The 26,357-nt window shown below is 40.5% G+C and overlaps 1 protein-coding gene across 3 annotated transcripts in view; it reads right to left on the bottom strand.

The window, feature by feature from the left end:
- Positions 1–251: 251 nt before the first annotated feature.
- Positions 252–26,357, bottom strand: part of LOC310836885 (THO complex subunit 2-like) — a 63,452-nt gene continuing 37,346 nt past the window's right edge. The window contains exons 16-39 of one of the 3 annotated variants that reach the window (XR_014560297.1): positions 25,068–25,152; positions 24,233–24,326; positions 23,337–23,417; positions 22,535–22,631; positions 21,917–22,034; positions 19,990–20,169; positions 19,313–19,477; positions 18,770–19,045; positions 17,151–17,292; positions 16,320–16,477; positions 15,658–15,786; positions 15,109–15,240; positions 14,841–15,025; positions 13,940–14,127; positions 13,142–13,247; positions 11,958–12,409; positions 10,764–11,690; positions 10,044–10,079; positions 6,736–6,873; positions 6,412–6,481; positions 6,171–6,325; positions 5,745–5,821; positions 5,609–5,656; positions 252–1,084 (exon numbers count right to left, since the gene is read on the bottom strand). Coding sequence is in view for 2 of the 3 variants with exons in the window: in XM_083722686.1 (XP_083578812.1) it covers positions 5,629–5,656; positions 5,745–5,821; positions 6,171–6,325; positions 6,412–6,481; positions 6,736–6,873; positions 10,044–10,079; positions 11,632–11,690; positions 11,958–12,409; positions 13,142–13,247; positions 13,940–14,127; positions 14,841–15,025; positions 15,109–15,240; positions 15,658–15,786; positions 16,320–16,477; positions 17,151–17,292; positions 18,770–19,045; positions 19,313–19,477; positions 19,990–20,169; positions 21,917–22,034; positions 22,535–22,631; positions 23,337–23,417; positions 24,233–24,326; positions 25,068–25,152 (3,151 nt within the window). In the remaining variant the exon portion in view is untranslated. The remainder of the gene's footprint in view (positions 1,085–5,608; positions 5,657–5,744; positions 5,822–6,170; positions 6,326–6,411; positions 6,482–6,735; positions 6,874–10,043; positions 10,080–10,763; positions 11,691–11,957; positions 12,410–13,141; positions 13,248–13,939; positions 14,128–14,840; positions 15,026–15,108; positions 15,241–15,657; positions 15,787–16,319; positions 16,478–17,150; positions 17,293–18,769; positions 19,046–19,312; positions 19,478–19,989; positions 20,170–21,916; positions 22,035–22,534; positions 22,632–23,336; positions 23,418–24,232; positions 24,327–25,067; positions 25,153–26,357) is intronic. The other 2 variants (XM_083722686.1, XM_083722685.1) reach the window with 2 other exon arrangements.

The following is a 26,357-nucleotide window of genomic DNA, read 5'->3' as shown; positions in this document are numbered from 1 at the left end:
TTCCCCAAAACCTTAAAAAGCAAGCAAACATTTGCACAGCGTTTTTTCTGGCCCTGTTTTTCATTGTTTTAGGTGTAGTCCTAGCTGCACCACTGCTTGGGCTGCAATATTCCCTAAATCTTATGAAATAAAATTAGGAAATAAAATAAAATAAAAATATATTAGGTGTCAAAGTTGACTGAAGAGGACAAAAGTATACGACAGTTAGAATTACAGTACAGAACCACCTGAATAAGCAACACACACAATGATTTACGACCCATTGAGAAAACTATTGTTTATTTAGAAAAAAAGGTTACACTGGTAGAATTTCAGATAAAAAAATTGTTTTACTTTTCTTAGAAATGTCATTGTGAAACGTTTTTTTTTCCTGACTAAAGTCCAGCAATACAAAGCTCCTGTAGCTGTAATATGAAAACCTAATTCTTAAATTTCTGTTTGGAATGAAGTATTTCCCAATTTCTAGAAACATTATGACAAACATATAAGGTGTAGCGGGGAACAATAAGTGAGGGTTCCTTTTTTTTTCTTTTTCAACTGGTGAAATGCTGTGCACATAATATACAAATAATTCTTAAGCACCGCACAAAAACAATGCTCCCACTTGGTTTTAGTTATTGATATTAGAAACAATAAATAAAAACTGGATTTTAAATGAGGTAAATTCCAAAGGTTCAACAACTGTTTATTTGTTGGGTTTTCAAACACAGCAAATGTTTCAATTCCATCTGAAAAGGTTTACTGAAATCAGGCAGTATTTGGGTAACCTAATGTGAAACTCTGTACACGTATAAACCTCATTTGCACGATGGCAACAATTTGCAGCACATTGTGCTAAAATATGGAACATGTAACACTTTCAGCCAGGTACTGAAAATAAATGTTTAAGAAGCTAACCAACAAAAATACAGTAATGTACAACTCAACAATCAAATCTTCAGCAATGGGAGGGAAATAAAGCAGAGAACTGAATAATTTAAGGAGATGCAGATGGGTCCTCTTCATTCGCAATCTTCTGTGCAATGTATATTCCGGAAAATACATATATGGTCACACCTCAGAATCTTCTCATTTTCAAACCTGCCTAAAAAAGAGAGAGAACATCAGGACAATTAAATCTATTTCATTAAGGATCAGGAGCTGAAACTAACAGAACTAAGATTGCAGAATGGCCTGAAGTTGCTCTCACTCAGATAAACAAAGCACATAAAAAAGATGCCCAGTTTTTACAGTGGCATGAAGCCCCAAATGGATTAGCATGACTCATAACATGATGCTATACCCATGCCGCACTGCTTTTGCAGGATACAGATCCTTCTGTAACTCTGCAGGTGGCGAGATTCCTGAATGCGGTTATCTCACACACAAAAACCACCAAAAAACAACATCAACAACAAAAACTAATCGGACAGTTATGATGAGAGTGCATGACGGATCTCGTCTCCAGTTCTCCTTTTTCTGTGAACCGTCCCTTGGATTTTTCCGGGCCCCAAGCTGTTATTTGTCACTGCTCAATGACCCACCCTTGCATCGTGGTGTTCCCCTTCTGTTGTTAGATGTATTGGTTTTTATGTTTCTGTGCTTTTAGGTTTGTACATATTTTATGGGCTAATAGCCGTAAATAAATAAATTTGAAATTTGAATTTGATGCTATACTTCCCATAGATGAACAGGAGAGAATTCTCCTTTGAAGAGATGCAACACTGCACAAAACTAAGCACCACGTGTCCCCATTGTGCAGTTACAGCCCTAGTATCAGCCCAAGAGCAAAAGTAGAAAAAGGAGTCTGTGGTAACTTAGGGGAGAATTACTTGATACAAACTGAATTTAATTTAATCTGAGAGCAACGCCATCTGTAACAAAAACCTTCTTTTGTATATAGTAAGAATGCAACTTTTATGTTAGAAGTGAAACGTGACAAGTGGTAAGATTGCCAGTGCCCTCCGGAATTCCTAAATTAGATAAATGGATTAAGAATTTAAAAAGTGAGATAGCTCCCTTCACCTCGTGAATGCCCAAAGTAAGCATTGTTTTGACACTTACAGAATACCTGGGCAGCCACTGATAGCTGAAGCAGCATGTTAAAGCTTGACATCTGAACATGTTGACTTTTAATCAGAAATGGACAAACATTTACCTTTATTATTTCGAGTATTAGCATACATAATTCTATCTTTTGACTGAAATGGAATTCATGATATATAGTAATCTCAGCATTTATCGAAGTCTCAATGACTTTTATTTAAATATGTCCTATCCCCACAAATATGTATGTGGCAATACAAGGCCATCCCATATATGGGGTAAGGTGAGACAATAACCTCAGGCAGCAGGATCCACAGGGGCAGCAGATTTCTGCTGCTGCTGCAGCCAGAGTGGCAGCTACAGATGTGGAGTGCTCCTGGAAACCAGATCTGTTGCCTCCTCAGCATCCTCTTGGCAAATTGGAGGCACTGCTAGTTTCCTCCCACCCCTAGCAAGAAAATGGTGGGGGCTGCCCTCTGGGGTCACCTGTCCAGCATGTTTCTTAGTAGGCCCTTTCTTCCAAACAACACCCTTTGATTCACACTTCAACCATCAGATAAGGTTGCTTTGGGGGGGGGGGTACCATTTTGTGGTTCGCCTCAGGTGCCAAAATATATTGGGCTGGCCCTGCCACAGTATGGTCTTTTCAACAACAACAACAACAACAACAACAATTTATTTATTTATTTCTACCCCGCCCATCTGGCTGAGTTTCCCCAGCCACTCTGGGCAGCTCCCAATCAAGTGTTAAAAACAATACAGCATTAAATATTAAAAACTTCCCTAAACAGGGCTGCCTTCAGGTGTCTTTTAAAGATAGGATAGCTGCTTATTTCCTTGACATCTGATGGGAGGGTGTTCCACAGGGCGAGTGCCACTACCAAGAAGGCCCTCCGCCTGGTTCCCTGAGGGAACCGCCAGAAGGCCCTTGGTGTTGGACCTCAGTGTCTGGGTAGAACAATGGGGGTGGAGACACTCCTTCAGATATACTGGACCAAGGCCGTTTAGGGCTTTAAAGGTCAGCACCAACACTTTGAATTATGCTCGGTAACGTACTGGGAGCCAATGCAGGTCTTTCAAGACAGGTGTTATGTGGCCCAGGCGGCCACTCCCAGTCATCAGTCTAGCTGCCGCATTCTGGAGTTTCTGGGTCACTTTCAAAGGTAGCCCCACGTAGAGCTCATTGCAGTAGTCAAAGAGGGAGATAACTAGAGCATGCACCACTCTGGTGAGACAGTCTGTGGGCAGGGAGGGTCTCAGCCTGCGTACCAGATGGAGCTGGTAGACAGCCGCCCTGAACGCAGAATTGACCTGCGCCTCCATAGACAACTGTGAGTTCAAAATGACTCCCCGGCTGTGCACCTGGTCCTTCAGGGGCACAGTTACCCCATTCAGGACCAGGGAGTCCCCCACATCTAACTGCCTCCTGTCCCCCCAAAACAGTACTTCTGTCTTGTCAGGATTCAACCTCAATCCGTTAGCCACCATCCATCCTCCAACCACCTCCAGGCACTCACACAGGACCTTTACCACTCTTTCACTGATTTGAAAGAGGTAGAGCTAGGTATCATCCACATATTGATGAACAGCCAGCCCAAACCCCTGATGATCTCTCCCAGCCGCTTCATGTGGATGTTAAAAAGCATGGGGGAGAGGACAGCACCCTGAGGCACCCCACAAGTGAGAGCCCAGACTCATCCCCCAACACTACTTTCTGGACACGGTCAAGGAGGAAGGAGTGGAACCACTGTATAACAGTGCCCCCAGCTCCCAGCCCCTCTAGACGGTCCAGAGGGATGTTATGGTTGATTGTATCAAAGGTCGCTGAGAGATCCAGCAGAACTAGGAAACAGCTTTCACCTTTGTCCCTAGCCCGCCGGAGATCATCAACCAGTGCGACCAAGGCAGCTGAAGGGATTACAGATTAACCTGGCTACCTTGGTAGAATTTTTCTATTAACTGAACAACTTGAGAGTTCTTTTTGAAAAATGACTTATGTTAATGAACCTAAAGCTAGAGTGACAAAAACGTCAGTCTGCACAGCAGTTTTTGATGGTATAGAAAGCTTTCATTTAAAACAAGTGACAGAACGAATCCATGGGTTCCTGTATGATTTTAGTCTTGGCTATAGAGTCTTGCTCTATAGAGCAACCTCTGAGACTACTATTTGGGATTCGGCACTATTTTTTTACACATATACAGTGGTGCCCCGCAAGACGAACGCCTCGCAAAACGAAAAACTCGCAAGACGAAAGAGTTTTCCGTTTTTGAGTCGTTCCACAAGACGAATTTCCCTATGGGTTTGCTTCGCAAGAAGAAAGCCCATAGGGAAATCTCCGGGGACCTCTTTTAAATGCTGGCGGTGGGGAGCAAAGCCTTTTGCCCCCCCTCCGGCCTTCAGAAGAGGTCCAGGAAGGCCGGCGGGGGCCAAAAGGCTTTGCTCCCCACCGCCAGCATTTTAAAAGCGGTCCGGGATAGCAGAGAATTGCGCTGCGCTTTCCCGCTATCCCGGACCGCTTTTAAAATGCTGGCCGTCGGGAGCAAAGACTTTTGCCCCCCGCCGGCCTTCAGAAGAGGTCCAGGTCCAGGCAAAGCCCTCCTGTCCCCGGGGCTTGCGGGGCGGGAGGTGGGGAGAAGGGCTTTTCTTCCCACCGCCAGCCTTCAGAACAGCCTTCTGAAGGCTGGCGGTGAGAAGAAAAGCCCTTGTCCCCCCCCCAGCCTTCAGAAGAGGTCAGGGGACAGACTGTCCCCGGACCTGGTCTGAAGGCGGTTTCCATAGGAACGCATTGATTGATTTTCAATGCATTCCTATGGGAAACCGTGCTTCGCAAGACGAAAAACTCGGAAGAAGAAAAAACTTGCGGAACGAATTAATTTCGTCTTGCGAGGCACCACTGTAATGTGGTTTGACATATTTGTATGCTTTTTTGCAGTCATTCTCTATGAAGGAAGAGATAGAACGTTTACATTTTTTAACATCAATATGATGTTAAAGGAGCTGGATTTAGGATTGCTGAGTTTTTCAGTTGGCATTAACTTGGCTATCAGCAACTACGTCTGCCACAGATCCACAACCCCATACTAGGGTACCTCGGGTTACAGATGCTTCAGGTTACAGACTCCACTAACCCAGAAACAGTACCTCAGGTTAAGAACTTTGCATCAGGATGAGAACAAAAATTGTGCGGCAGCAGCAGGAGGCCCTATTAGCTAAAGTGGTACTCCAGATTAAGAACAGTTTCAGGTTAAGAACAGACCTCCAGAATGAATTAAGTTCTTAACCCGAGGTACCACTATATTTAACAACTTGCCTAGAAGCTATAAGCAGTCAGGAATTTCATGCAGGTGGGTAAGCAGGCCGGAAGAGGAGGAGCCGATTGCTCCATCCCTCCTCTGCCAGTCCACCTTATTTTTGTGCTAGCTGCAGAGAAAGGAAAGTCTCTTCCTCCACAAGAAGCCCAGAAATGTAGCAGACTGGCAAAGGAGGGAACAGATCACTCTGTACCTCTTCCATCAATTCACTTGGCAAGGAAGATTCTTTCCCATCTCCAGTGAAGAGAGAAGATGAAGAAGTTATTCTCACCTTGGTCAGAACATTGTTCATTATCTGTGTTTGTCTGAAGACTTATGAGTAAATCAAAAGATTAAGGGAAATTTGGTTGTTTTAAATTTTTGGGAAACCAACAGACACAAAGACTAATGGCACAGTGAAAGGATATTGTTTCTTTTCTTCTTTTCCTCCAGTACTATCCCGTTTCTCTTTTTTCTCTGTTTTCTCCTTATCATGTCTGGACTCCTACACAAAACAAGTTTAAAACATGAGGAGAAATAATAACTTATACATAACGCATTTGATTCTTCTTTCACAGGAGTGGGAAAGGCCAGGTTAGTGAAAGGAAAAAAAGAACAAGGTATTTATTCTTCCTAAACAAAATTTCTGTTTGTTGTACTCTACTTCATACATTAAAATGAAAGCTTGCATTCACACATACACATACTCATTAAAAAGCTACTGATCTCAACTCTATATTCAGCGCTATTATTATTATTATGAAGGACAAACTTCATATGCTAACTAAAATCCACTGAACAAGACAATGATTTTACTAATTGGGGGGGGGGGGGGGGAGAGGAGTATGACTTGCCTTTTTGCTACCAGAGCTTTTCTCCATCTTTTCAACTTTTATTGAGTCTCCTTTCTCTTTGCCGGAAGATTTTGATTTGCTTTTGTCCTTTTCCTTCTCATTGGAGTGGGGAGAATCTGAAGGACTTTCACTCTTACTATGTTTGGAAGAACCAGCTGGAAAGACAAAAGCTACATAAATAGAGCCACTCATATCAGCACCTAGGCATTGTCAAAGAAAGAAAAAGCAGGAGAGAACATACTTGTTCCATTTTCCTCTTTGCGGCGTTTGGTTGAATCCTGAGGCACTTCCCGATCACTATTTGAATGATCCTAGTCAGATACAACATTAATAAATTTAATACACACAGATCTCCAAAACAATAGTTTAAATATTATGCTTAAAGAGAGCTGGTTTGTTAAAAGCTGCTTCTTCATTTGAAGTGCCTCCTTGCACCACAAATTGTAGTAATTTGCTCCCTGTTTTGTCTTAGTGAAATCAAGAAGCAGTCATTAAAAACTTTGCAGAAACCTGTCATCGTATTTTAAGAACCACAGTTTAAAATTGTTATGTATAAGTCACAAACCCTTTTTCGATCTTTCCTTTCCTTTTCCTCTTTCTTCTCTCTCTCTCTGGATCTTTCCCTTGACTTGTCCAAATCTTTCTTGTCCACTTCTCTCTCTTTACTCTTGGACAGTGTTGGAGTTGAGTGGTTAATGTAGTGCTGTTAAATTAAGGCAACATTACCAAGGATTAAAGCTTATCTGTCAAGACGGTGCACTAAAATAATTGTCTTTTGCAGAAATCCAGAAATATTTATTTTTCATCTCTGGCAGTCTCTCTGCTTTTCCTTATATACCACTCTGAAAAAAGTCCTTGAATATCTCGAATTCAAAGTAAAGCTGGAAAAAATATTTTCACAATTTTATTTTTTTACTCAGCATTGTGACTTACTACATACTGGAATCCTGAAATTTCAGTAACAGAAGGACAACAGACAAAAGTGGTGTTCAAGCATGCTTGCATTGTAGAACTCCAAACTTAATTGTGAATCCAGTCTATTTAAATAACGAGAAACATTAATGATGTGGACTACACTTGCTTCCTAAAAGATTTGTTATCAAGCTCATTTATAAAAGGTACATAAAACTGTATGCTACCGTTTGCCTTTATTGTTGGTGATTATATGAAATAACTAAGCTTCGGTAGCAAGAAAGAAGATAGCGCATGGAAATGTTGCATGAATATAATTTTTCATTCAAGTTCGGAGATGTGTTAGCACAGAACTCACAAAATTACTTACAATAATATTGCATAGTAGCTAGTTCCCTATTTTAAAAATAACTCCGCAAAGTACTTAGTAGAAAAATAGAGCAAGCCTTGTTCCAAACTTAGTACGATATAGAAGATCTGTAGTTAGGATATATCAAAATTTTCAAAAATAAAATAAAAGCAGCCACACAACAGGGGCAGGTAAATCTGATCACATATTTAAACACGTATTTAAATATGCTCAGTTTTTCTCTGTTTAAACTAACTGGCCTGGCATTTTCCCAGTTTATATTCCCCACATATCTATATGGTTTTTTACCCTGCAGGGCAAATAGCTTCAGGGAATGAGGGAATTTAAATCGTAAAAAATACATGAAGAGAGTCATCAGATTTTCCATACCTGGCACCAGTCTCACTCACTCACTCGCGCGCGCACGCGCTCTCTCTCTCTCTCTCTCTCACACACACACACACACACAAACACCCTTCACGGCTGCTTTTAAACAAAAAAAAATTGTGTGATCTTGTTCAAGGATCTTCCATATCCACCTATTTTAGTCTTCACATTCTGCATTTCCCCAACTTTTGGGTTTTTCTTGAAATAGTATTCCCTACGGGAGCCATTCAAGAACAGAAATCTTTACCCGGGCCCACTATTTCTAACCATATGCAATTATTTCCCAAGAGAACCTATTATTTCTGGCTTTTCTGAAGTACAAAAAAACACAACCCAAATAAAATATACTGGGAGCAGAGGGTTGCAAGTTTAATCTCAGATATATCCATAAGCAGATCAGTAAGTCTCCTCCCTCACCTGTCAAAGCAACTTTGCCCCTTCCTAATGAAACCATAAATGTTGCATCTGTTATCATCTCATACTGACTGCCACACCTAAATCAGTGTACTCCCCATTCTTTCAAGAACCTAAGAGCAGCCCTGCTAGATCAGGTTGATGTATCCTGGTTTCCCTAGAGGCCAGTCAGATGCTGCTCAGAAACCTGCAACCAGGACCAAGAGCAACTGACTTCTGCTATTGTTCCCTAGCAACTGGTATTAATTAATACAGCTATCCCCCTAAGAACCTGTCTAATGCCTTTTTAAAGGCAACAGCAATCGCATCTTGCAGAAGGAACTCCATAAATTGTTTTAACATGTTTCTGAAGTGTTGTGTACTATTACTGTTGGGTGTTGGGAAGAGAGAATGGCTTACTGGATAGACTATTTAGATTAAGAGGGAAGGTACAATGTGGGAGGGAGGTCCAAATGAGATTTGTCAGTTAAAACCAATTGATGGGACTATCAGGAGGAGATGGAATTGCTGGGTTCAGCACTTATCAGGAGGAGATGGGATTGCTGGGTTTGGCATTCAGAATTACAGCTTCTAGGTGATTCTGGGTCAGACAAATCTACCTGCATTTTTAATTTTTTAGGTTACAGCACTGGCCAGGTCTGCTTTTCACCCAACCCCAAAGTAATCCTAGATTTCTGATTCAGGAGATTGCTTCCGAAGCCACTAGCTGCAGTAAACTTGCCCTTTGAAGGGCAATCCTTGAAGACAACACAGAAGTTTCAGCTTGTGCACGTAGATGGAACTGCCGCTTGCACAAAGAATAAATGCTTTTTCCAACTAAAACCCAGTGAAAAATAGAATAATTTTTTTTTAAAAAACCATTTCATTCAGCATAGCTGGCAGCTGAGGAAAACTATAGGGGGAAACGCATGTTACTGCAACAATTTGGGACAGAAATGCTAGATGCTGCTTTCCTAACAAGCAAAAACTCTTTAGAAAAATATGGCGCAAATACATTATAAAAGCTTAAGTGCAATCAGGGGGATTTAATGAACTGACAGGAGGGAATAATCGCATCAAAAGTGCTGAATCATTACAAGCACCTTGGTAAAAGACACCCCGCCCCCCCCCCCCGCCCCGGTTGCTCATATGCCACAGTGGTCATCAAACTTTTTTGCCTTCAGAGAATACTTTCGATATTTATCAGACTATTGAAGAATGTCTACCACAGAATGGTTGTAGAGGATTCTAGCGCATGTTCTAGGAGGATTGACCATGTGGGGGCCTGAAGTGCCCCAGGGATGCCCTGCTTTAACTGAAAGTGTGGCCTTGAACTAAACAATATGGAAGAAGCCCCAAAAACACAGTCTGAAAACCAGTGCAGCATGTTGCGGTAGCCAGGTTTGCACAATTCATACATGGCTTGCTAATGCAGGCAGAGTCTACACAAATATTTAAAAATGCAATGAAAAACTCCTATAGATCTATATATCCAGTGCTTTTTTTTCCTTTAAAAATGTTTTGGGGTACTCTCATTTTCCTACTCGTATTGAAATACTGCCCCACAATGAGGCCAAACTTAGATTCACAAAATGTTTAGGGGTATGTGTACCCCTGCATACCCCGCCCCCCAGAAAAAAGCACTGTCTATATCTAGAGAAAGAGAAAGAGAGATCCCAATGCAATTTACCATTGACTTTGGATTGCAGCGCTACAGCACCACCTGGTGTCACATTTTTATTATGTACTCCATGTTATAAAATTGTCTCAGCTGAACCTGCAAAAACCATTATTTTTTATTTATTTTCTGTGAGTGATTGAAAGATTCAAACCTTTGCTGAAGAGTCCTTGAGTTCGCTGAGGTTGTCCTGTAGAAAATGAATGGAGATGACACGTAAGGTCGCACAGTTCTCAGAAACTCAGGAACTTGGGGAAGCAGGGCCATACCCTTGAAACAAAAAACAGCTACTCCTTCTGGGAATAAATGAAGTATTAATACTTCTCATATGCAGTTAAATAATAAGAACAACCTAGCTACAAAATATTGTGTTTGTCAATTAGTTTTTTTAAAACACCCAAACCCGCATTATATCTTAATCTTTTTTTATTGAAGTGCTATATTTATAAGTAATAGCTTTACAACTGGGTTGAGGTGGGGGGAGAGAAATTCTCTACCTTCCTGACTTAACATTAAACATGTGAATAACATTCCCCTAAATAGCTATAAATGCAGCTATTTAAATAGATGCATAGAAAACAATACTATTATAAATGAAAACTGCAATCTTTGCCACACGTTTGCCTGGGACCAAATTCCACTGTTACCAATGGGACTTGCTCCCAAGTAAACATCCCGAGGATCAACATCCCAACTATCTTATTACTCATATTCAACTATACTTATTACTTTATAATGAAATTGTACTACTCCATCCAGCTGCTCTACACCTCATGCCAACGTCTTAAGAGAAAGCTTTTTTTAAATGTTGGCAAAATGGCGACACACCCACATAATCCATCCCAGTTTCTCTGATGACGCATCGGTAACTTACAGTTTTAAAGCTTCAACGTACTGCAAATTCAAAGATTCCATGAGCTTAGTTGGTTTAGAAATAAAATTATAAACATGGAGCAAGGAATTGCTACCCTGAGTCTTCAAGAAGGCTACAGCCATGGTTTTGTGCTGCACTCGACTGCTGGGGGTTTTCTCTTTGCTGGGTGGAAGGTTTTGGCTGCCGCATCTGGCTTAAGCGTAACGCAGAGCTCAACAGGGTGGGAACCCACTGGAATATAAAAAACCTCGCAGGAAAGGTGCAACAGAAGCTGCCTGCTCACTGAATATACACAACTACAGGAGAACTGATCACCAAGGAGACTTTAAAACGGGGCTCCTTTTCAAGGCTCCTCCTTGGAAGGCACACCGTGGTATGAAGCTCATCAAGAAGCCTGGTGAATTCAGAGGTATCGCATATCCCACAATCCTCCAGGAACTCTTCAGTGCTACAGATTCTTCAACATTAGTGCAGGAAAAATAGGCTCCTCTCTCTGCGTGCTGCAAGACACTTGTTTGCTTGTAGCTACCACTGCACTCCAAAAATATATCTGACTCGTTAAAAACAGTGAGGCACTTTTTGGTTTAAAAAAAAAAATTCTTGACACTTCCAAATTCTATTTACAACATTTGTGCTAGGTCCTTGAAGCTTTTAATTTCTTTTTCTAATTTTTTTAAAAAAATATTTTAAAAAAAAAATTTTAATATGAAAAAAAGAGTCCACCAAACCAAGAAAAATAACGCATTTCGTAATGCAATATAAAACCTCCAATGGCTCCAGTTGGCACAAAACTTGAAGGAAGTCGAACACTGGCATTCCAAACACCGAGAGCCTAAAATGGGCGCTGCCTTCCTCAGGCTATACTAACCTTTACTGTTGAGGAATGTGATGGAGAAGAATGGGTATCAACTTTGCGACGTTTTTGTTCTAGAAAAGAGAGAGAGAGAGGAATGACCTAATTTATTAAATCGTTAAAATCAACGTGAGTCAGGTCATCAGTGCTTGGAATTCACAAGCCTCAGATATTCAAGATGGTTTACCAATTTTATGGAGCTTTCCCACGAAAAACAAGTAATGGCTTAATCTGTTAACTGGCACGCAGCTTCCATTAAAAAAATCAATATCAAAACCTTCTACCCTATTATGTGTTACAGTTAAGGAAACAGAAGACCACAAGAAAGGAGGTGAGCTTACCCCTTTCACACTCTGATGCTTCTGATCGGGGAACAGGTGACTTCAAGGACCCAGCTACTGGAGCCTTCTCTCCTCCTCCTCCTCCTCCTCCTCTAATGTTTTCCTTGGATTTCACATCCTTGGTTACTTCTCTCTCTCTGGACGGCTCCTTCTCTTTCTCCTTTTCTGCAGCTGACTTTGACTCAGCATTGGTCACAATGATCTTGGATTTTTCATCCTTTGACGACTTCTCTTCTCTCTTGTTCTTTTCCTTCTCTTTATCAGACTTAGGTGTCTTTTCCTTGCTATCTCTTGCTTTGTCTTCTTTGTTCACTCTTTCTTCCTTTGGTTTATCTTTCCCATCCTTCCCAGGTGTTTTGGCCTCAGGAGTGGCAGCTGGAGTTTTCTCTTTTTTCTCCTTATCTTTTTCCTTCCCGCATTTCTCTTTCTCTTCTTTTTCTTTTATAACTTTGCTACATGAAATAAAAAGGAAATCAGTACTAATACGAAATGCTGTTTAATCATCCTTAATTTTAAACATCCCTCTCTATAGAGTGCAAAAACCCTTTTAAGTTCTGCTTTTCCTAAACATGTTAACAAGAGATACTCTCACTTTTTAAATTTAAATGGTGAGTGGCATCGATTTTTTTTTCTGGAGCAGTGGTTGCTTCAGTTAGTTAAGTGGGCTATCTCTCTACTGCGCTAATCCCAAAGGACCTGGTGGTCTTGGGATCAGCGCCAGGGATCAGCCTAATTGAATTCTGTCACATCCCTACATTAGAGGCCCATAAAGTTGCATTACCCCTCCCTACATGGCCTCATGGTCATGTCCACCAATGGGAAGTCTCCATTTCATCCCAAGCAAAATGGAAACATTTACCCCAGAATTCTGCCATCCTTTGAACATACAGTCAAGCAGTTCCCAAATGGCTTCGTTTTGGAATGTTTTGGCTCCCAAACACCAAATACCCAGAAGTAAATGCTCCAGTTTTCAACGTTATTCAGAAGCTGAACATCCAGTGTGGCTTTCTGCTTGAGTGGCGGAAGCTCTTGAAGTCAATCAGAAGCCGCGCCCCTGTTGTCAAACATTTTGGAAGCCAAAGGGGTTTCCAGAACGGATTACATTTGACAACCGAGGTTTGACTGTACAGATCTTTTCCCAATGTAATTTGAATTCTAAAGAGAAAATGGCGGCAGTTACTCACCTGTTGGAAGCATTGCTCCCATTGCTCGTGGTCAGCTTTGGTGTTGCACTGGCAGCTTTATTAATCACTTTAACAGCACCCTGAGATTTCTCCTTTAATAATTTGTCTGCTGAAAGAAAAAAAAGATACTGACAATGAATAAACCAATAGACTCACTGAAGTATAAAGTCTTCAAAACAAATTAAACTGTGCTTAACACCCAAGGAAAATCATTTTGTTTTACAGAGAAACAGTACGCATCAATAAGTATTTGTCAGTAACAAAAAAGTTACATTGCGGATAATAATAATAATAATACCACTCAGATTAACCTCAGCAATTCTTATTCATACAGTAGTTATATGCATAAAGAACTATTACGAACATTGCTAGTACAATCCTATAAATGTCAAAAGTTAAATCTCGATGAGCTCAACAGTGCTCGCTCTTGGGTAAGTTGGTGCTTAACTTTTTCACCACAAAGAAGGCAATTTTATTTTAAAAAATCAACTCAGCATTATTTAATGTATAGCACATCAGTATTCCTGATAATACTGAGCTAAACAAGTAGTGGGGCAGGTTCGCACATGTATGTGCATAAAGGACCAGAATTCTATCTATGAGAGCATTAACTCACTATCTCAGTCATAAAGTGTTTCAACGGAGTAATTTCTCACTCTTGCAGATCATCAGCAGTTTAGCTGATGATACAGGCATGCATGTGTGAACTGGCCCTTATCTGTTCTTGTTTTTAAACTAAGAAAACATCAGTGTGAATTCCCACAATCTATACTACTACTTTTATGGTAACTGACATACCAGTCTCCTCAGCTGTGCTTTCTTCCAGTTTAGCTGCATTTACTGTGAGTGTAGAAGAAGCAAGCCCAGCTCCTCCGGGCCCATTCTGCACTGTTGTAGGTACTGCATTCTTAGTGGGTGGATCCTTGTGGTGGAAATCATTTTCAGGGATCATGCAATGTTTTCTACTTTTCAACTGTCCAGAATAGCTGTAAGTCGCATAAAGTGTTAAATATGCACAACACACACAAAAAAACAAACACAAGAAGTGGATAGCCGCTTGAAAAGATAAAGCAAATGATTTAACTGTGGGTTGTTTAACTAAGCCAAGTAAATACAAACATTTAATTTTGTAGAATCACATAACTCTCTTCAAATCAACTGTAACACCTTAATCCTTATTGTGATCCTCAAAACCTCTGCCACCAAAATATTTTCCCCTCGTTCTGAAAAGAATAAGTAATCACTGACACTATGAATGAAATGCATTAAAAGTTTTTTCTGGAACATAGAAAGGAGGTTAGCATGTATAAGAATGTGGTACAAAATGCAAAATACATGAGGATTTAATCATAAAAGTCTGAAAGTTCAATATGTACAGAATAACACTTTCTACCCTATCTTGATATTATACTTTTAATCAACTTGCTCTTATCTGCCAACTTTGTTAAACCCTAGATGTACTATCTAAGTTTACACAAACGTTTTAAGGACAGAACTTTTGAGTTTAGTATGCCCAAGAAGGTTTCTGACAAATAAGCCATCTACAATAAAAGCCCAAAGTTACTCTGAAACCAACTGATACACAATCTTTCAAGGTAAGGCAAAGTCAGCCTAAAGTAAAAAGCTGATCTAGAAAAAAAACCTCAGGAATGCTTTCCTTGTATTATTTAGTCATGTTTTTAAATGAAGGATTTGTTACCCCATCGCTAATGCATATAGATCAGGTCTCTTCTCTTTCTCCTCTTGGCAGATCTTATGGACTCTTCTCTCCAAAGCCTGGCCCAAGTTCAAAACTTTGGGGTACCATGGAAGGATTTTGATCAGCACTATCAGGATATTTCTGATGTGTGTATATTCGCCGGTTTCCAGGCAGTGTACAGATGCCTAGGAAAGGAAGAGAAAGATGTTGCTAAGAGGCTCTCAGCAAAACTACAAAACCAACAAGCTTCACAGTGCCGTCAGGTTACCTTGGTTAACTTATAATGCCACTTGTGTACTACATGCCGAAAATTTTCATAATCTAACTGGTCAGCTTTGTTCCCACCATCAAAACCAGTTGCCCGTAATATGGTGAGGAAGCCAGGATAGTTGCCACACTCCTGCATGTACACAAAGAAGATAGTTAAGCTTATTCAAGAAGCATGTTAAGATCAAAGTGGTTTATACAAAGCTTTTGAAATATGAGCCTACTTGAGGGAGCAGATATTGGTATGGCTAAGGCTAGACAGGGGAAGTCAAGATCTCATGGATATATTGCTACTTAAAAAACAACGATAAGTTTTCCCCAGGCTAGGATTTAAATGCAGGCCTTCTAGAGAAGCCACTAAACATAGTTTAACACTTTACAAACAGGTATCAGTTTTTAGTTATGATACAGTCCTTCTGAATGACACCAAGCTCCTATTATCTGGGCTGGCAAAAGTTTCTACTTCCTTTAGGAGGAAAAACACCTGCAACACTGATACTCCTCTAAGTATGACAGGTTTTCAAGTGAGCATTTTGAACATTTTACATACCTTTTCATATATGGCTCTATCACTATGCCACCGAGTTACAGTATCAAGCATGCAGCAGAGAAACCTCCCATATCGACTAGCTTCATTTTCAGTACAGCTGGCTACAGTATAGATTATATCAGAGAATACCTGCAAGAATTTTTTTTTATTGACACATTACAATGCTATGAAACCAAGTTTTTATACTTGAAACACTGGATTTTATTCCAATAATTTGTTGAAGGAAATGAAAATGAAATCCCCAATTATCCTCCCCCCTCCAGTCAGGTTTTGTTTCTTATGTTAGTGTAACCTGATGTCAAAAAGCCTTACTATTACAAAAGTTAGAGAACAATAATTTTTTTAACACTGAAAAATTAACTTTCCTGATTTCATTAGTATCCTATGAAGGCAACAACTTTCTCAGTCTTTTAAAGCTACCAAATCATCGAATAGATTTCTGATCCAGAAAGATTAGGATTCTTTTTTTCTTGCAACCACTCATTTCAAGTTTCCATAATATGTTTCATCTCTATTAGTGAAGGAATTGACATTATTACCTATACTCTATGAGTTACAATTCAGAGAAATACGTCTTTCAGCTAGTGCATCTTTCCTTCCTTGATGGAAAGGGTTCATCACCACTTCTCAAAGAATCATAATAATAAACAAGAGCTACTTACTCTGTCATAACAAAGAAGTGTTGAAAAGTTTGGTGTTTTCTGTTGATGCACCAGTTCCACAAAGCGAGCGCAGTAAACAGCATCAATAGCAGAAAAGATACACCGAGGAAATATACACAACTGCAGAAATTTTGTTATAGTCTCATTTTTGGTGGACTCTAATAAACAAATAAGAGGTCATCATTACGTCAGTAAAATTAATTTGCCACATGCACCATGCACAAAAAGGCATTTACATTTACTGATAAAGGGAAGAAATAAAGTGGGAGTACTTGGGTGCACAGCATGTCCTTGCCTGATGAAGCCATCAGATTTGAGATCGATAGCCCTCAACCAGGTATCTCTATCTTCTCTCCAGAGGAAATCCCCCCTCCCCAATCTTGAAAAACTACTAAGAGATAAATGGGTACCAGTGATAAGACAGTTAAGCCTAAACCAGTAACCTACTTACTGAAGTCAGGTTGAAGTTGGGCTGTAAAGGGGGATCCTATACCCAGTTAACACAGGATGAGAGAATGTGCTATAGGAAAGGCAAACGTTGAAAGGCTGGTACTCAATCTCTTGGGCATAATTACAATTGCATCGGCATTAGATCTGCAATTGCCCTAAGATCTGTTTACAAGTAAGGGAAACAGCCACCCAATGTGCCAAAATTCTGCCAACTTTTGGGTCTGCATTCAAGTAATGAATTTTATATACATTACAAAAAAGTAAGAATAAACAGTCACTCATTTACAAATATTTAACAAATGATTTACACAGATGCTGCCAAAGTCAGAATGCTGCAATTCTGCGTAAGTGGCTGGTGATGAAAAGGTCTATCCTACTTACTTGCAAGAAGCCAATTATCCTTTTCCAGCTTCAGTCTCTGCAGCACTCTTTGCACGTGCTCTAACTGCTTCTTTTCCTCTTCAAGAAGCTTGTCCTGAAGAGCTGTACAGCGTTCTTTTTCTTTTTTCTTTTTGTTCAGAGGCTACGAAAAAGAAATCACGTGTTCAGATTTGATAGTGTGCATACCATCCTGCAGGTGGAGCTGTGGACACGGGTGGCGCTGTAGGTTAAACCACAGAGCCTAGGACTTGCTGATCAGAAGGTCGGCGGTTTGAATCCCCGTGACGGGGTGAGCTCCCGTTGCTCAGTCCCAGCTCCTGCCAACCTAGCAGTTCGAAAGCACATCAAAGTGCAAGTAGATAAATAGGTACTGCTCCGGCAGGAAGGTAAACGGTGTTTCCGTGCACTACTCTGGTTTCGCCAGAAGCGGCTTAGTCATGCTGGCCACATGACCCGGAAAAACTGCCTGCGGACAAACATCGGCTCCCTAGGCCAGTAAATTGAGATGAGTGCCGCAACTCCAGAGTCATTTGCGACTGGACTTAACTGTCAGGGGTCCTTTACCTTTTAAAATCCTGCTAAACTGCTATTTGGGGGGAAAGTGAGCAAGTACTTTATCTTGCAGCCCACTCCTTTTCCTTACAGGTGATCTGCAGAATTTTAACATTCCTAGATGGGCTCCTTGTGCTCAGTTCTGATTGTTGGATCATCTAAAGGAAGGTGTGTATGGTTGTTGATTCTGTCTATGATTCCCCATTCAGTTAGGTAAATGGTTATGGAAGCCTACTTCTACCATAGTGCCCCTAGCCCCTAGCTGTCAGGTGTCCTTCTCTTTTACCTTATATCATCTGACCACATGGATAGATTCAAAACTGGTCTTTCACAAAGAGCTGGCTTATTCCTTATATTTCTATTCCACAAACCATATCAACACAAATCACCAGGGTTTGATAGTCTCCTATGCAAGGTCCATTTAAATGGCTGGGAGCTGGACAGGACCAACATCTGCTGGGTTATGCCCAACACTGGCACTCCTTGTAAACCTACATACCAAATTCCTCTGCCATTATTCTGCTGCTAACAGAGCCTTGTAAAGCAATTCAATGCCATTGGAAAGCTAATACAGTCGTGCCTTGTTTGTCGAACGCCTTGGCTACCAAACGCTACAAACCCGAAGTGAATGCTCCGGTTTGCAAACGTTTTTTGGAAGCCGAACATCCAAAGCAGCTTTTGATTGAGTGCAGGAAGCTCCTGCAGCCAATCGGAAGCCGTGCCTTGGTTTTTGGATTCTGTTTGAGAACCAAGGTACGACAACTGAAAGGCACCACAACTGAAAATAGTGCTATTCTCTTGTGTCTAGTCACTGTAAAGCTCAATGGTGGAGAGGTCTAGAATGGCCCCAGAATTGCAGAAATGCAGTGTTCAGGCAGAATTGTATGGATTTTTTTTGATTTAGAGAGAAGAGCAAGGTAACTAAAAACTTTAGAGCAGAAAATGTAATTGCTTTAAAAAAAAAAACCTATTATCTAATGCTGTCAACTGTTCTTGATCAATGGTTTTCATGAACTGATAAGATTCTTAAAAACGGCAAGCGAACATACATTTAAAACGATACATACCATTTCCGGATTGTCATCAATAGCTTTCATCTGGACTTTGAGTTTGTTGACTTCCCGTTCGTAGCTACTATGTGGCACAGCAAGGTCATACATTGTCAGTGACCAGAACGTAGCATAGAACTGTGGACTGATATCATCCCAGACCTTTGGGATGTGCAAGGAGATCACCGAGTCATGAACAGGGGCCATCACAAGCTCACACGCTGTAATGTATTTGTGAACTTTCTGCTGCTGTTTGTTCCCTTTCTCAGCCTTTTTCAATTCATCATATTTTGACTAATAAAAAGAAGACACAAGTACTCAATTATCCACTTCTCAAACAGAAAACAAAATCCCTTTTTTATTAACTCTATTAGATTTAAATACAAAACTAAGTCCAAGAAATTAAGTCAGCTAGATTTTAAACCCAGTCACTGAATGAGGAGTGCTTTCAATCTCAGCGAGGCCCCTTTAAAAGAATCAGTGGAATGACAGTTTTAATTTTCAATACAACTGTGTGTTCTGGATATACAGACTGCAAGCTAACTGAACATCTGTACTTACTGAAATGTGATGTGCATACATAGGCCGTGAAAGGAAAAATGCAGCATCGTGAGGGGTGTGGAAGTCATTACAGAGAACATCAATGGAAGGCACTCGCTTAATATAATCATCTGTGCTTAAATTGGAAGCCAAAAATCCACCAAATTGTACCAGAGTATCATGGCACTGAATAGAAAAATAGAGAAGTATTAGATCAGACTTTTCAATGAGATTTAAATATAATGTTAACCTTCTAAAAATCAAGAAAATAGCTGGAAAATCACTACCTTTTGTAATAAACATGCAGTAATACTAATGAGAAAATGTTCCTCAGTAACAAACTTTATGTATTTCTTCTGAATACTCAAGGCAACTTCAGATATGACAACACCATATAGTCAACTAAATCTGTAGTCACTTCTGAATCTGGTACAAGATCACACCTGAAACAGAACTTACAGAAGCTATGCAGGCCAGTGGAATCCTGTCAAACAATGTGACAGCATTATGGATGGTAACGGATTGCCATGACTGAAGCTACTTAGTTTTCCTTTTTGTAAATTTCATGAAGAACCCAAAACACAAGTAAAACAAACATCTATACCACAAAATATAAATTCAGTTTTCTGAATGCAGTACACATGGCATTTCCATGGAGGTTTGTTTAAAACAAACACAAATGTGATCATTTTACTTGCCTGATCATAGAGTTTTCCCACCAGCTTCAAATGTTTCTCTCCTCCTTCTTGAAATATCACTCCATTTCTCTGTTGAGCCATGAGAAGGCACAATGGAAGAGCAAGATCGTGGTCCAAAAGTGCATCTTTTAATCTCTGGGAAGATTTCTTAGTGTTTCTGATCTGTCCAAAATATCCACCCTGCCCAAAGAAGTAAGAAATGTAGTTAAGATACCTAAACTGAGAAAAACAGCAGAAGATGTAAATTAAGGTGTACAGTGCCAAACCCTGTCAGTAAATAGCCTTCAGGAAACCTTGAGTTAGAATGTTTCTTCCTCTCCAATTCCCTAGCATGCTGAGAGAAATTTGACATTTCCTGGCTTACAGTAGGATCTGGGGTTGAGAAGCTTTTTCAGGCTGAGGGTGATGAACTTTCTCCAGTATATGCAGGCCCTGCTTTCCAAACACAATGCATTCCAAGCATTTGCATAATGAGCTGATGATTTCAATTATTTCTAATCTGTGATCTCTATCCCCACTCCCACCATGGTTTCTTCCTAAAACGGCTGCAGCAAACCAGCAAAAGTGAGACAAAGGAAAAACTGCTTTGTTTCATCTCTCTTCACACCTCCCTCTCTTCCATGGTTTCTGACCGAAAATGCACAAACAAGTCAAGTAGTGGGCAAAGTCTGGCTGCTTGGGTATCTCAATCAGCCATGCACTTGAGGCTTGGGCATAATTCTTTATGTTTGGATAACTGAATCTGCAGATGAGCATTCTGATAGCAGCACTTGCGTGTTCTGAAACTGGAAGGCCATGTTAAACATGCACTTCTTCTCCTCCTTTCCTATGCTATGCAATGGTCCAAATACCAATCTTAACCACCGCTGAGGCAAACAGGAAAGCTCACTGCTAGCCAGGATTTCACAAGACATTTGAAGGCAGGTTTGAAATCCCTGGTTAGCAGCAACCCCCTTGTTTATTGCTTTGGTAAGAAGCAAATGTTAAAAAGGTAACTGAACAATGCATTGTTTATTTGTGATTTTGGATAGTTTTCTCTCTCTATGCCATATTTAAACTAGTCCATCGTTATACTGGTGACAGGCTGCACATGCTCCAGGGTGGGTGAAGCATTAGACAGGTAGTTGGTGGGGCGAGCAAGGAAGCGGCCAAGCAAGCTGGGATCACAGTTTTGGTTTAAAGTAGGTGAGTGAGCTGGGTTTGTGAACTAAATGACAGGAGCTGTGTGGGCAAGTGGAGCGAGTGAGTGAGCTGGGCTTGCAGCAGTAGCAAGCCGTGGAGGTTTGGTGAGGAGTAAGGGGAAGGGGAGCTTTGTGGAGGTGGGGTGAGCCAAGTGAGCAGGTACTTGAGCCCCAATAAAATAATAATTTAATTTAAAACAAAGAGTTAACCATATTTAAAGATGGTACCAGTTAAGAATGCTTAAGGCCAGCAGTGAGAAACTTGTGTGTGACAGAAGAGGAATAATCCTGCTAAACATTCCTGTTTAACTGCTGCTAAGAATCTGAAGTGTTACACGTAGATCAGGCACGTGAACACGCTGCTCTAGATTGCTACTAAAATTATTTCCATAGTTGTTATTGTATTAATATACCTTTCAGAGGTGTCTCAATTATTCATCTACCTTAAAAAATAATACAGTCGTACCTTGGTTTTCAAACATCTTAGTTCTTGAACGTTTTGGCTCCCAAATGCTGCAAACCGGAAGCGACTGTTCCGGTTTGCAAACTATTTTTGGAAGCCGAACGTCAGACAGGGCTTTCTGATTGGCGAAGCCGCGCTTTGGTTTCCAAACATTCTGGAAGTTGAACAGGCTTCCAGAATGGATTCCAAGGTACGACTGTGCAGCAGGTGAAACATCCTAAACTACTATGTATGTATTTTTTTGGGACATCTATTTTTCTTTTCTCTCTAGCTTCAAACACACCTCTGCTTTCAGCTGCTCTCCACCAGTCATGGCCTCTAGCTGGTCCATTGTCATCTCTTCAGTGATTTCTATTCCAGCCATTTTTTGTACCACCTCTTTCAAAATAAGCAGGTCAAAGCTATGGAAAAGAATGAGAACAAAAATGGGCGAGGGGGCGGGGGGAAGAGAGAAAGAGTGAAACATAGGCAGGTAAAACCACTGCTCTTGAACTCTATTGAAAGTATTGTGAAAGGTCTAAGAGCCCATTACAATATCTTTCTGAAATTACTTGCACATGAAGCACAAACCACCTTGTCTCCAATCCAAGTGCATCAATGTCAAGATGTTGTAACAGCAACATGAACAGCAGACCGTATACATGAGCACTTCAATGCAGCTTCACAATGTAGTAGGCACTCTGTGCAATTTCCCTGGGAGATGTGAATGTAACCTAGCTGCTCGGTGCAAATTACCTAACTGTTTATGTCTTAGTGTATTTTGAATCCTAGGATTTTCAAAAGTTTGCAAAGTTATATTAAACACAACTTATTAAAATATGTTAAAACACTCCAATGAGGGCAACAAAAACTACCAAACTGGCATAGTTTTTGAGATCTAAAGTAACCATGCTCTACTTACCTTTTCCCAGCCTTTAGCTGGTTTGCCACATACTGAAGTAGACCAGCTAGTTCTATAGGGTATTTTCGAAAAACAGCACCACAGAAGCTAGCTAAACCTAAAATAGATGGGAGGAAAACGAACTTGAATTGCTGTCATTAAAATATTAGCTTTCCTATGTCATGCACATTCCGTAACATCATATCAATAGACTATTTCTCATGTGTCAAAAACAAGTTATCCTTAGAACCTCTTTTTCACACTTCTTAGTGTGCAAATGACATTCTACCTGGTCCCTCCCTCCTGGCCTCTCTTCCTGTACTTAATGAATCATGTCTGCAACCATACATTTCCTGGCTCCAATTTTTATTCAAGTGCCGTGAATTTACAGGCAAGTGGCTGCCAAGCAGTTGCCAACAACAGAGGTTCTTGGAGGCCCTCTCTTCTACATTCCTGCTCTTTCTGAATTATACTAGGGGCTACTCAGGCCTATGGAACTCCCATCCTAGAGCCTTGTTGATTTTCAGACAGGTGGCTAAAGCACTCTCCTCCACCCGCCCCCGCCCCCGCCCCCCCCCGTAGCTATTTCAGAACTGTATTCCAGATGGCTCTGGAATACATTTGCTCTGTGTGTTTTTTGAAATGCTTGATTTGTGTGTGCGTGTGCACACACACTTTAACAACCATTAGCCACAACATGGATTTTTTAAAATAGAAAGGCAAGATACAAATGTTTTAATTAATGAAGTAAACACGTTAGCAGATGCTAAGTAATGAGAGGACTGCATTTCTAATTAAAAATAAATAAAACCCAAGTACTAACTTTGAAGCCAACTGGAGATTGTGGTGTCATCGTGTTTCATCCTCTCCTTCTCAGGATTAGCCAGTGCTTCAATTATGCAATCTTTGCTGAGGCTAAGGAGGAATTCTTCCCCAAACATAATTACATGCAGTATTAAACATTTAATTATTTTGCTTTGTAAATTTAACAATATTTTGAGACACCTGGCATACACTACTACCTGTGATATTATAGCAGAAACCTAAAACGATGAACACTTCAGAATATATCTCTGTGGTTCCGACGTGTTTTGAGTTCTTGCTCAAATTCCTTTTTCTCACACACCTTTAACCACAACTCAAACAGGATAAAGTAAAGAACAAGGATAAAGTAAAGAACAATAAATAAAGTATTTATTCCTCTTCTGTCAAAAGCTATAACTCCCTAAATCTATGACACATGGCCAAATGAGCAGTCAAATACAGCTTGGCTCTCAATAATTACACTAACAGAGTCTGAATATTTAGAAATTTACAATATATGATAAAGGGATTACTACTACTGTACTACAATGGCAGGACAATTTTTTTAAAAAAAAATATGCTTTCAATTATTCAATTTGTGCAAGGAGTAGGCCTGGGCAATATGGTGATAGATCGTTGAAAACCAGCTTTAAATCCACACGTGACAACCCGTTCAAAATATTTGCCCAGATGGTAAACCACTCAAAGCCAGAGGATGCTTTTGTCTCAGCACTCCCCTGCCTCCCGCAGAGGGCAGCAAATCACAGAGCAGGCGCAGGCCAGGAACTTTCATCTGGCTAGAAAGCAGCTTGCTCAGCTGAGGTAATGATTCTCATTGGAGCAGTAAAAAAAAAAACTTGTGTAAGATATAACCATTGGGTAACTAGCAGTTCTAGGAAGTTAGCAAAAGGATACATGCCAAGACATCATAGTTCAAGGAAGTGAGGTATTTCAATGAGTCAACAACGGGAGTGATTAAATTATCATACTTCTGTATCTGAGACAAAATCTGAAAAAGAGCGAAAATGAGTTTCCCAAGAATAAGAAGAAGAAGCCAGAAGTCCTTAAAAACTCTTAAAAGAAACTACTATTATGGTTTTCAATCTGAAGAAAAAACAAATAATGAAACTTCATGCACACATCTGTATTACATAGTTAATGTGTGCACTTTTCCTAATGTAATATATGAGAAGAGCCCTGGTGGATTAAGCCAATGGCCCATCTAGTCCAGCTTCCTTTTCTCAAAGTGGGCAACTGGACGCCTATGGGAATCTCACAAGCAGAACCTGAGCACAACAGCACTCTCCTCACTTGTAATTCCCTGCAGCTGGTATTCAGGGGCATACAGCCTCCAAAAGTGGAAGCAGAGCTAAGCCATCGCGGCTAGTAGGCATTCACAGCCTCATCTGCCATGAATTTGTCTCACTCCCTTTTAAATCCATCCAGGTTGACAGCCATTGCTACATATTGTGGGAGTGAATTGCTACATATTGTGGTCTTTGAAGAAGCATCTCTTTTCCCCGTCCTGACAACACAGCTTTACTGGATTGCCTCAATTTCTAGCATTTTAGAGGAAAATTATCCATATTCTCCACACCATGCATAATACAATAATACCTCTACCACGTCCCATCACCCCCACCCCCATATAAAACACATTTTAAAATAGTCAACTTGTTTTTCAGAATAAGGTAACTTAAACGGGGCTACTAGAAAAGCAAAGGTAGTCAATACTTATCTTGCCACATACATAATCAAATAAAATGGTTGGGTTGCTGTGGCTCAGTTTTCCTATTTGTCTTCCAGATGGCTTTACGTTTTCCTTGGTTAGACGCCTACAAGAGTACATTCACATTTTAGTTCCTCTCTTTGCAGTCTTATATTCACATTTTCTAGTCACGGCTTTAGATTAATCTATTTTCCTGTAAATATAGATAGACCTTCCCAATTCCCCCAGGGAAAACTCATGTTACAGGCAACTTTCACATACGATTTCTGTATTCAGCTTGAAACAGAGGATATAAAATACAAATAGGCAAACTGTAATGAATTAACGCTCTGGGGCAGAAAAGATTCAACAAGGTTGTAAAGCTAGTGCGGGGGTCGGCAACCTGCGGCTCCAGAGCCGCATGCGGCTCTTTAACTCCTTTGCTGCGGCTCCGGGGCGGAGGCGAGGGGAGGAGGCGCATTTTCTGGGCGGAAACACGCAAAAAGCCGCTTATGATTGGATCAGTCCCTCGGGCGCCCCTCCAGCAGAGCGCCCAGCAGGGCGCCCTCCAATAATCTCGGGCGCCCCTCCAGCAGAGCGCCGCTGGCAGCCAGGGACAGGAAGTTGATAGCTGTGTTGCTTGGTAACCAGGAAGTTGCGGTCGCCATTTTGAGCTAACCACGTGGTTTGGCCCGGCGGCCATTTTAGGTGAGGCACTCTGTTGTGGGAATTGGATACTCAGGCTTTATAAGTGACAATATAGCTCAATTGGTGGATTGGAAGAGAACAAGTTATTTAAGTTAAGCATTTTAAGAGCTCATAGAGGTTTGACTCTGAGTGTTATTATATTAAAGCGCTTTAATTAGGGCTTTAGCGCTCCAAGGATATATATGCAACCCTGAAATATAATTAATTTGATTGCTTTAATAAGTGCTTGCAGTAGTCAACTTATTGCTTGATTCCAATTGTATTTAAACTTATCGAGTGTGGATTCATTTTGGTAATTTAATTCATTTGGTTGGAACTTTAAATTCATTTTGGTTGACTAAGAGAAAGGGCAGATCAATTGCTGCTGGATTCTGATTGTATATCAATTTAATTTAATTGATTAGATTCATTTGGTTGATTTAAGTCCTTTGGTTAGTTAATTAAGAAACAGTATTTATTATTGCAGGCCAATTTAATTACTTAATTCCGTTTAAATTAATTGGAAGTTGGTTCATTAGGCCAACTCATTTTATTTAGTGGTTACTTTAAATTTATTTGCTTGATCAGGAGCAAGGGCAGTTACTGCCCCCTGCCTACAGTGCCCACCCCTTCTGTTTAAAAAAC

Source organism: Podarcis gaigeae (assembly GCF_964106915.1).
Source record: "Podarcis gaigeae genome assembly, chromosome: Z".
Classification (NCBI taxonomy): domain Eukaryota; kingdom Metazoa; phylum Chordata; class Lepidosauria; order Squamata; family Lacertidae; genus Podarcis; species Podarcis gaigeae.
This window is presented reverse-complemented; position numbering and strand designations above follow the sequence as displayed.